General features: G+C 48.1%; 1 protein-coding gene across 1 annotated transcript; it reads right to left on the bottom strand.

Annotated features, from left to right (window-relative positions):
• Nucleotides 1–4,261: 4,261 nt before the first annotated feature.
• On the bottom strand, nt 4,262–6,406 carry LOC124663675 (lysM domain receptor-like kinase 4). The gene has a single exon (XM_047201346.1). The coding sequence runs from the start codon at nt 6,404–6,406 to the stop codon at nt 4,349–4,351; it is 2,058 nt and encodes a 685-aa protein (XP_047057302.1). The 3' UTR covers nt 4,262–4,348.
• Between the last annotated feature and the right edge of the window lie 5,212 nt (nt 6,407–11,618).

Genomic DNA, 11,618 nt, shown 5'->3' with positions numbered 1-11,618 from the left:
CTTACATGACTGAGATTCATCTGATGTAATTGGTGTTGTGTTTGTCGGGATCCGATGGATTGTTACGTTATGATTGTCTATCTATAAAGTTTGTGAAGTTATTGTTGCTGCAATCTTGTTATGCTTAATGCTTGTCACTAGGGCCCGAGTGGCATGATCTTAGATTTAAGCTCTATAATTATTGCTTAGATTGTATCTACAAGTTGTATGCACATGTCTATGTCCGGAACCAAAGGCCCCAAAGTGACAGAAATTGGGACAACTGGAGGGGAAGGCTTAGATGTGAGGATCACATGTTTTCACGGAGTGTTAATGCTTTGCTCCGGAGCTCTATTAAAAGGAGTACCTTAATTTCCAGTAGATTCCCTAGAGGTCCGGCTGCCACCGGCTGGTAGGACAAAAGATGTTGTACAAGTTTCTCATTGCGAGCACGTATGACTATATATGGAAAACATGCCTACATAATTAATGATCTTGATGTTCTGTCTTAATGCTATTTCAATCCTATCAATTGCCCGATCGTAATTTGTTCACCCAACACTTGTTATTGGAGAGTTGCCACTAGTGTAGATAGCTGGGAACCCCGGTCCATCTTTCATCATCATATACTCGTTCTACATGTCATTGGAAGTAGTATCAACTATCTTCTCGGTGCCATTGCTCCTGTGTTACTATTACTGCTGCCGTGTTACTCGTTACTACTGCTCTCATATCATCGCTACTTTCACATCACCCCTGTTACTAGTGCTTTTCCAGTGTGCAACTGAATTGACAACTCAGTTGTTAAGGCTTATAAGTATTCTTTACCTCCCCTTGTGTCGAATCAATAAATTTGGGTTTTACTTCCCTCGAAGACTGCCGCGATCCCCTATACTTGTGGGTTATCAGGGGGTCCCACGAAGGATTCCCCAACGCCACGAAGGCTCACCTTCTTCTTCGGATCCTATCCCACGAAGGAATAGCTCACTCACTTGTGGTAGACTTTGAGGCAGCCTCCAAACCTTCACAATCTTGTCATGAGCAAATCCACAGCCCGGATGCTTCTAGACTTCTTTTTCCCACTTAGGGATTCCAAGGAACCCTAGAGAGCAGGTATCTCGATGAATACAAAGGGGGGACAAGATTTGGCTCGGTGGAACTATAAATCAAGGCCTCCTCTAGCTTTTCCCCGGAGGGACTTGAGTTTGGGTGGAGTAGTAGGGAGATCTGAAGGTTTTGGAGCTCAACAATGAAGTATGAGAGAGAGAGAAATGTATTGAGCTTTTTGCACTGGTCTCCTTACCCCTTCAAGGAAGAAGAAGGGGCTTATATAGTCTTCCCGAGAAAAGAGTCGTTTGAGACATCACAGTTGAAGCACCTGACAGCTGACCCGGCAGTACCGGGCCACATACCGGGCTACCCGGCAGCAACACCCGGTAGGCCGGGCTGCGTGCCGAGTTGTCCGGCAGCAGCACTCGGCCTGCCGGGCTGTGTGCCGATTTTCCCTGGAGCTTCAGATCTTCTTCTTTTCGGGCAACCCGGTAGCAGCACCCGTTGGGCCGAGTTGTGTGCCGAGATTTCCGGCAGCAGCACTCGGCCTACCAGGCTGTGTGCCGAGTTGCCTGGAGCTTTCGTTATTACTCCCTTCTCGGAACAGTTCTTCCTCTCAACATTTTTGATGTGAAGATTATGTAGTAGGATGTGTATATGTGGCTTTCGCAACATCCTCTTTAAAGAAGAGAGACAAAACACCGTCACTAGTTGAGCACATCAATTGGGGGTATCTCATCACCTCGCATCCCCCTATGCCGACTAGAAACCTTTCTCAGCACCTTGCAACCTCGTATGTGGACTAAAATCTGTGTATACACTTATAGAAACTATTAGTCCACATGATAGTTCCGGTGTCATTGTTAATCAAAATAATGGTTAAGGGTAAAATACCCTTACATAGAGAGAGGGCTCGAGTAGAACCCAACTTTTAATTAATAAAGCCCCATAGGCCAACACAAGATTCACATACCAAAATCGCACAAACGCAGCCAACACCACAACAAACAGGAAGGCCGTCCAGTCTCCGGAGCCACTTTGTCATAAGGCAGATGTTCATAGGCCTCGTATCGAGGATACCTAGAACCCCAAGGGCTTAGACTACTCATAGTGAGAGTAATATAGGTAGTAACATCACACATTTCAAGATATTTTGTTGACATAGCATGACAATAAATGAAGAAAGAGAGTGAGGTGGTAACTAGCTATGTTACACTAACATCACACTTCCCAAGACAAGATGGGTCTACAACCTAATAAATATGATCTTACATGATACTCCCTCCATACCGGATAATAAGACTGCTCATAGTGGGAGTAACATAGCTAGTAACATCACACATCTCAAAGAATTTTGGTGACATGGCATGCGAATAAATGAAGAAAGAGAGTGAGGTGGTAACTAGCCATGTTACCATAACATCACACACCCCAAGGCAAAATGAGTACAACATAATAAATGACACAATGCATGACACCACATATAAGTTACTACCCACTATGAAAGTAGTAACCTAGACTAGTAACATGGCATATGTTACTAGTCTAAGTTACTCGGGAGTGATGTTTTGGCACATGGGTGCGTATGCTCCCTTTATTTTGAAATACATGTTAGACACATTTTAAAATGTCAAAAAAATTGAAACAAAAATTTCGCACGTACATCTTCATGTGATACACGCTCACAAAGTCGTTTCATGAAAAATCGACATGTCATATGGCGTGTGTAAAAAAGACAAAATTCGGTGCTGAAACAAAGACTTGTCACAAGATAAATTTTCTCTTTTTCGCTTAGACTACAAAAAATATCATTTTTTCGTGAAACTTGACGAATACACATATATTATGGAGATGTACGTGTAAATTTTTTGTCAAAATTTTTTAACACTTGGAAATATGTTTTTATGGTAGAGGGATCATACGCACCCGGGAGCCGAATTGAGTTTCTGAAGTTACTCTCCACTATAAGCAGCCTAAGGCAAATTTCCCCATAGAAGGCAAACCGAATTATTAGGCAATTAGGAGAATTTACTCTCCTCAATTACTGTACCGCATGGGGTGGTTTCCTACCTTTCCGCTCATCCTTTCCTTCTCTCTAGCGCGCGACTTTGCCTTCGGCCAATGCATGCACGATTTCTACTCCATGCAGGGAGCGCCTGTGGGCCTAACAGATGGTTCAGCTCCTCTAATTACTCCCGCTAATGGACTAACAAAGCAAATCTTAACCAATCAACGTTTGCCTTAATCCTACTGCGCCAGGTTAATTGTCTTTTAATCCGGTATGGAGGGAGTACCACACATATGTTACTACCCCACTATAGAGGTAGTAGCATAGAGTAGTAACATGTGCATGGAGTATGACGTTTTGGAGGCCGAGCTACATGTAACTATTTATTTTTAAACACTCAGAATTTGTACTTTGAAGTTTCAAAAAATTACGAAACAAAATTCTAGAGATAGCAAATGATGTATGCTACAATGGTGTAAAATCTCAATGCAAACTAATTTGTATTTTAGGCTACACGAAATTGAAAAATCGAACAAATTTTATAGTCTTGAAATGTCTACTATTCACTATAAAATTTATCATAATTTATTACTTTTGTGTAGCCTAAAATATGAAGTAGTTTGTATTGAGATTTTGCACCATTGTAATATACATCATTACCTATGCATAGAATTTGGATTCAAATTTTTTGAATCTTTGAAACATAAATTTTAAGTGTTCGGAAATAAAGGGCTACATGTAGCCCGATCTCTCCGTTTGAACTTTTTCCATGTACATGTTCCTACTATATGTTACTCTCCACTATGATTAGTTTTAGGTTTGCACATAGCAGATCAACTAAACTAATGATATTTTTGAGCGATTTGCTAACTAAGCTCGGTTCAATCAAGTCGTACATTAGATTTTCTTTGTGATTCGAGCTAGTTATAACATGAGTTGCACTAAGATTTAATAACATCATCTGACTAAGAACGAAGAACGAAGAGTCTACTGAAAAATAGACACACCCTTTCTCCGATGGTTTTCATTGGCATTTTACTCCCTCCGTCTCGATTTAACAGACATGCACGCAGTTTAAGATAAACTTTGACAATTGATTTGGTTAATAAAATATAATTTATATCTACAAAATCTGTATCATTAGATTCGTATGAAAAAAAAGATTTTTAATAATATAAGTTTTGTCACATATATTCATGTTTTATTAACTAAAATAATGGTCAAGGAAATTTCTTGAAGTATATGTGGGCCTGAACTCTCGTGGATCAAATTTCCTAGGAGGCCCCCAATAGCATGCATCCTGATTAATTGTCACCGCGCTAACTGTTCCCTGGTCGCCTCGCTGACGGAGCTTTGGCGGTATTCCGACAAGCTCTGCCAGCTATCTCCCGAGATGTCCGACAGCTTCAGCAGGTACTGCGCGACCTCCCCCATTCCCGGCCGTGCCCCCGCGTTGCGCTGGACGCACCTTTCGATCAGTCTGACCATCATGACGACGACGTCCAAGGGACAGCTCCCAGCCGCCATCGCCGGGTCCACAAACTCTTCCAGCCTCTTCAGCGCCGCGCCATCATCCCCGTGGTGTTCCTCATCGTTTTTCCGGTCGACGCCCAGCGCGTTCAAACCGGCGAGCGGGTCGCCGCCGCCATCCTCTTCCAGCTGCTCCACGTCTTTCCCGGTGAATAGCTCTAGGAGCACCACGCCGAAGGAGTACACGTCGGCCTTGGGCGACACCACGCCATGCTCCAGGTACTCCGGCGCCATGTACCCGCGTGCGCCGGCGATGGTGCTCGTCATCGTGAACAGCTCGCGGACATCGCCCTGGTCTCCGTCGTCTCCTCCCCGGATGACCCTCCCGCCGCCGAAGTTCCGGATCTTGGCGCGAAACGCCGTGTCCAGGAGGACGCTGCCGCTGCGCACGTCCATGTGCACGTACGGCGGCCGCGCGTACCCGTGGAGGTACCGGAGCCCCTCGGCGACGTCGAGCGCGACCTGCACCCGCTGCGTCCAGCTCAGCGGCTCCGCCGCGCCCGTGGCTCCGGCGAGGAGCCGGTCACGGAGCGTGCCGTGCTCGGCGTACTCGGAGACGAGGTACCACCGGCCACGGTGATGGCAGAGGCCGTTGAGCCTGACAATGTTGAAGTGGTTCATCCTCCTCGTGATCTCCACCTCCGTCGACACGTCGTGGTCCACGATCTCGACTGCGGCGGTGTCTTCGTTGAAGGCCGCTAGGTACACCGAGCCGCTGATGCGGCGCTCCGTGCTGAAGTCGTCCGTCGCCGTTACCAGCTCGTCGTAGGTGTACACCTTCAGGGAGGACTTGATGTCCGACAGGCTCGAGAACGCCTCGCTGATTGTCATGGAGACCTCGTCGCCGGTAACTCCATACGGCAGCTTGCCCATGTCCTTGCCGTCGTTGTAGGCGAAGCCGCCGGCGGTGGTTGGACCTGTGCTGGCTCGCCGCCTCCTCGCCTTCAGAACAAGAGCAGCCACAACAGAGGCGATGACGGCAACAACTGCCACGGCTATGCCAATGCCAATGTAAACCCCCGTATGGCTCTTGCTCTTCGTGGCCGGAACAGACGCTACCGGCGGCGGTGGCGGCGGCGGTGACTGGAGTTGCGATATGTTCGGCTGGGACTTAACAGGGATGAGCAAGGTAGTGTAAGGGTATATGGTGGCGTTGCTCTTGAGTTGATTGGCCTCCAAGATGCTCCCGGCGTCGACGCCGAATCTCGCGGCCACGGCGTCCACCTCGTCGAGCTCGTCCACCAGGTAGCTCACCAGGAACCTGACGCCGGCCGCGGCCTGGGAGGCGCTCGGGCACGCGCACCGGAGCGGCACGGTGACGCTCTGCCCGGCGAGGAGGCTCGTCGGCGCCGCGCCGCCGAGGCCCTGCTCCTCGACGGCCTGGCACGTGGACAGGCCCTGGAACGTGTTGTTGGCGATGATGAGCAGCGTGTCGCCGTCGCGAGCCACGTACGTGGCGTTGCGCTGGTAGTAGGACCCGCCCGCCGCTGCGCCCGTGCAGGAACAGCGCACTGGAATGAGCACCTTGGTGCCCTGCGCGAACGGCGACGAGGCGGAGTTGGCCGCGGCGAGGCTCGCGGCGTCGGCACCGAGGAGCGCGGCGATGGAGGCGGGGTCAGAGAAGGGCGAGCGGGCGTGGAAGGTGAGATAGGACTCGCAGGACGGGGCGCCGCTGCCGCAGAAGTAGCCCAGTAGGCCGGTGTCGTTGTGCTTGCTGCCGCAGTCGGCGATCTGCGAGCCGTAGGGCTGCTGCGACCGCGCGGGCGGCGAGCAGGAAAGGAGGAGGACGCCGATCGCGTAGAAGAAGAGGGCAACCGTGGCACGTGACGGAGGCGCCATCGCCGGTGCTTCTTCTTCTTGGAGTATCGCTATATATGGTGTGGTTAGAGGTCAAAGATGTGTATGTTTAAGTACGCAGCTGCTGCGATGATGCAGTTGGTGCTGGCAATTTAGAACTTGGCCACGGCAAGGAGGAAGATTGTGCCAAGGTTGCAGTCAACGGTTTGATCCTGGAAAGTCAAAATAATTCAGTGATGTCCTTATCATAGTTGATTCTTCAGAGTAGAATAGTTGATCAGTTATCGAATTATCGGTAGAGGTCAATGCTCAACCTTCCGTCTGGAAAACAGATGGTTAGGCTCGCAAAGTAAAACTTTACTATTTTCCGAAAAATCTCATTATTTTCCAGAATATGGATAGAGCAAACAGTCAGAGCGATAAGGCAAATGCACATTTGTGCAGCCGTAAGCTTCATTTCTTTTCCTGACATACTCCTATATACTACCTCCATCCCAAACTTAAGCCTTATATTTTTATTTTTTTGAAAAATCAAACCAAATAAAATTTGATCAAAATTTTAGAAGAAACTATCAGCAAATATAATATTTTGTAAATACCATAAGAATATATATTGCATTATTAATCTAATAATATTGATTTTATATTTTGCATGTAAATGATTTTTGGTAAAAACTTAGTTAAACTTGACCGGGAGAAGTTGTGAATGTAGGTGCATCCGCTTGAGTTTTTAAATTTATAAATATAGTTTTTGATTTTCTAAAATAAAATAATCACTGGATCCAGCTAGGAGCCAAATACACTTTTCCTCATCCGCTTCTTATACCGAGTCTTCTCAGCGCACCTCCAGTTTCAACAGGAAAAAAAAAATCGTTTGACCGTTCTAAATTCGGTCCTAATACATTTGACCAAATTGTGAACTTCTAAATTTGGCTACACACGGCGCTAACTTGCCTCAGTTGGCATGGAATTCTTTTTTAATTACTTAATAATGACTTATTCTAGCTAGGTGTATAGTAATTTCTTATTTTTCCTCGGGTGGAAGATTCTTACTATTTTCATATACCAAATTCCAATGCTTATGCGTTTGTACCTTTATCTTTACAGTTATATGGGAATCATGTAAAAAGACCGGATTAATTGTTGGTACTTCAAAAAAACCCTGAAACCAAGCCTGGTACCGAGCCCGCCAGCGTATTCCTTCGTCCTGCATAATAAAACCAATCTCCACTAATACCGTGTCCGGCGGCGTCCAACAGAGCTAAACCGTTAGAGCATCTCCAGCCGCGTCCTTCAAAGGAATTTGAGGGGCGTCGGACAAAAAATCGTTTCCAGCCGCGCGCCCCGAAGGCTCTTTTTGTTCGGGGCGGCCCAATACGGTGTTCGGCGGGCCGAGCCCGTTCCGCTACACAGGAGACGCTCCGGGCACGCCGGACACAACGAAATGAGAGGCGAGGAGGCGCGGGCCCGACGCGTCAGCGGCTCGGACGCTCAACTGCCGCCTACGTAGCGACGGTGCAGTTGCCGGGAAGGGGAACCGTCGCATTGGCAACCGCGTCGATCGACGCGCGAACCGCCGGAATGGAGCGCGAACTCCGCGGAAGAGCAACCGCCGCTCTCTTTGACTTCTGCGCCACCGTTCATCCGCGCTCAATAAGACCCCTACGTAGGCGCTTTCGGATCTACAACCGGCCGCCATTCGTCCAAAGCTCTCACGATGAGCGACCTCTCTCAGCTTCCATCAGACACCGACAGCGAGGGCAAGCCTCCGGGATGGCGCAATTGGTGGGACAAAGTCGCGACGCCTAGCAGCGGCGATGATTCCCCGCCCCGTTGGACAGCGCGGAGGAATGTGAGGCCGTGGAGGAGGAAGGGTCTGAGGAGGCGACGACGGCGACGACTCGGGCGAAGGCGGAGGCGGAGGCGAAAGCGAAGGCCAAGGCTAAGGCGAAGACGCAGCCGGTGAGCACCGTCGACAATGACGACGAGGACATAAGTTTCTCCGACGCGTCAACCGACACCGCCTCTTCGGAAGAGGTGCCGAGAAGGAAGCGCCACCGTGAGGACGACGAGGCGGAGCCATGAAAGAAGAAGTAGTAGTTTAAAAAAATTATATATAATTTCTTTATGTTTTTTCGAAGTTTTTATATGTAATTTGTGTATGTTGCACCGTTTTGAATATTAGTACAACAATATTACAACATAGGTTCTTCTATATATTAAAATAAAAATACAATGTTTTAAAATAGGAAACACATCTCCCAAATGATAAATTCGGCGCCCTATGAAGACCGTTTTAAGGGACGCGGAGATGCTCTTAAATGTGGCCAATCCAACAATCCAGATGGCTACAATGTTGAGCATCAAACACGTTGAGCGCTCTGACATCTGATAAAATCAATCCCGAGCAACTGACTCCACTAATTAATCATATTCCCTTCTAAACCACGACCCTCCTGCCCAGGTGGACAACAACCGCCTCCTCTCGAATTTCTCCCGTGCCGCTCAACCCTCCCCTGAGTCTGCTCCAGCCTCCCAGAGCTCGCCGTACGTTTGCCATTTTGTTAAGCCATCGCCCGTTAGGGTGCAAGTGGACATGTCCACGGATTTGTCCGCACTAGCAAGGCGTCCTCGACGCTCGGCGCACGCTGCGAGCCGCCGCCGCTTCCAACCGCGGCCGTCCTACAACAGTGGGCCGCCGTGGATCCCGATGCCTCCCACCGGTTCTTAACTTGAGGCGGCCGCCCCGCGCCAGCCCGAGAGGATGAGGAGGACGTCAATCCCGTCACGCCGCCGCCTGTGGAGAAGGGTATAAGACAAGGAGAGACGAGTGGGAGAGCACACGGGCCCGATCAAGGGTTTTCACCCACCACCATGCGTACAGGAAAACGAGGGGAGGAAGGCGACATCAGCGAACGGCCACGCTGCCTCTGCTTGTCGGCCTCGCGGACGCAAGGGCCCATCGGTCACGGACCTATTCAGATAAGCACGAAGTAAAAATAAATAACCGTATCCGACGACTGTAGTGAAAAGCGGGATCGGAAAGTTACTGTAGCGCTCTGATTGGACGAACTAGATTCATTTGCCCCTCTCGGACCCCTTGCATGGCCGGGTAATCTAGGAACATTTATAGAAAGTAATGTAGAATTCTAAAGTACATAGATATAAGGGCATCTCCAACCCGGCGACCCAAACGGACGCGCTGGGCCGTCCATTTTGGGCCGTGGTGGCCGCGCGGACACCCGGACAACGCACCACGTCCGCGTGTCCGTTCGGGTCGCACGGTGCGTGATACGTCTCCAACGTATCGATAATTTCTTGTGTTCCATGCCACATTATTGATGTTATCTACATGTTTTATGCACACTTTATGTCATATTCGTGCATTTTCTGGAACTAACCTATTAACAAGATGCCGAAGTGCCGATTCTGTTTTCTCGCTGTTTTTGGTTTCAGAAATCCTAGTAAAGAAATATTCTCGGAATTGGACGAAATAAAAGCCCAGAGGCCTATTTTCTCACGAAGCTTCCAGAAGACCGAAGACGAAACGAAGTGGGGCCACAGGGGAGCCAAACCCTAGGGTGGCGCGGCCCCCCCCTTGGCCGCGCCGCCCTGTCATCTGGGGCCCCTGTGCCCCCTCTCGACTTGCCCTTCCGCCTACTTAAAGCCTCCGTGACGAAACCCCGAGTACCGAGAGCCACGATACGGAAAACCTTACTGAGACGCCGTCGCCGCCGATCCCATCTCGGGGGATCCAGGAGATCGCCTCCGGCACCCTGCCGGAGAGGGGAATCATCTCCCGGAGGACTCTACACCGCCATGGTCGCCGCCGGAGTGATGAGTGAGTAGTCTACCCCTGGACTATGGGTCCATAGCAGTAGCTAGATGGTTGTCTTCTCCCCATTGTGCTATCATTGTCGGATCTTGTGAGCTGCCTATCATGATCAAGATCATCTATATGTAATTCTATATGTTGCGTTTGTTGGGATCCGATGAATAGAGAATACTTGTTATGTTGATTATCGAAGTTATGCTTATGTGTTATTTATGATCTTGCATGCTCTCCGTTACTAGTAGATGCTCTGGCCAAGTAGATGCTTTTAACTCCAAGAGGGAGTACTTATGCTCGATAGTGGGTTCATGCCCGCATTGACACCTGGGACAAGTGACGTAAAGTTCTAAGGTTGTGTTGTGCTGTTGCCACTAGGGATAAAACATTAGTGCTATGTTCAAGGATGTAGTCACTAGTTACATTACGCACCATACTTAATGCAATTGTCTGTTGCTTTGCAACTTAATACTCGGAGGGGGTTCGGATGATAACCTGAAGGTGGACTTTTTAGGCATAGATGCAGTTGGATGGCGGTCTATGTACTTTGTCGTAATGCCCAATTAAATCTCACTATACTCATCATGATATGTATGTGCATTGTCATGCTCTCTTTATTTGTCAATTGCCCTACTGTAATTTGTTCACCCAACATGCTGTTCGTCTTATGGGAGAGACACCTCTAGTGAACTGTGGACCCCGGTCCAATTCTCTTTACTGAAATACAATCTACTGCAATACTTGTTTTTACTGTTTTCTCTCGCAAACAATCATCTTCCACACAATATGGTTAATCCTTTGTTACGAGCAAGCCGGTGAGATTGACAACCTCACTGTTTCGTTGGGGCAAAGTACTTTGGTTGTGTTGTGCAGGTTCCACGTTGGCGCCGGAATCTCCGGTGTTGCGCCGCACTACATCCCGCCGCCATCAACCTTCAACGTGCTTCTTGGCTCCTCCTGGTTCGATAAACCTTGGTTTCTTTCTGAGGGAAAACTTGCTGCTGTGCGCATCATACCTTCCTCTTGGGGTTTCCCAACGAACGTGTGAAATACACGCCATCAAGCTTATTTTCTGGCGCCGTTGCCGGGGAGATCAAGACACGCTGCAAGGGGAGTCTCCACTTCTCAATCTCTTTACTTTGTTTTTGTCTTGCTTTATTTTATTTACTACTTTGTTTTCTGCATTATATCAAAACACAAAAAAATTAGTTGCTAGCTTTACTTTATTTGCTATCTTGTTTTCTATATCAAAAACACAAAAAATTAGTTACTTGTTTTACTTTACTTAATATCATGCATGTTTTTATTTCACTAGTTAAGCATAATGGAAAACAACAAAAATATGAGAGATCTTTATGAACTTTATCTTGAATTAGGACATGATGTGTTTGAAGAGAGAATTAAAAAACCCATGGAACTTTATAT

The sequence above is a fragment of the Lolium rigidum genome, chromosome 6 (assembly GCF_022539505.1).
Source record: "Lolium rigidum isolate FL_2022 chromosome 6, APGP_CSIRO_Lrig_0.1, whole genome shotgun sequence".
NCBI classification, from domain to species: Eukaryota; Viridiplantae; Streptophyta; class Magnoliopsida; order Poales; family Poaceae; genus Lolium; species Lolium rigidum.
This window is presented reverse-complemented; position numbering and strand designations above follow the sequence as displayed.

Bases quoted from the DNA above. Each gene is read 5' to 3' on its own strand.
- LOC124663675 (XM_047201346.1), bottom strand. From the start codon at position 6,406: ATGGCGCCTCCGTCACGTGCCACGGTTGCCCTCTTCTTCTACGCGATC.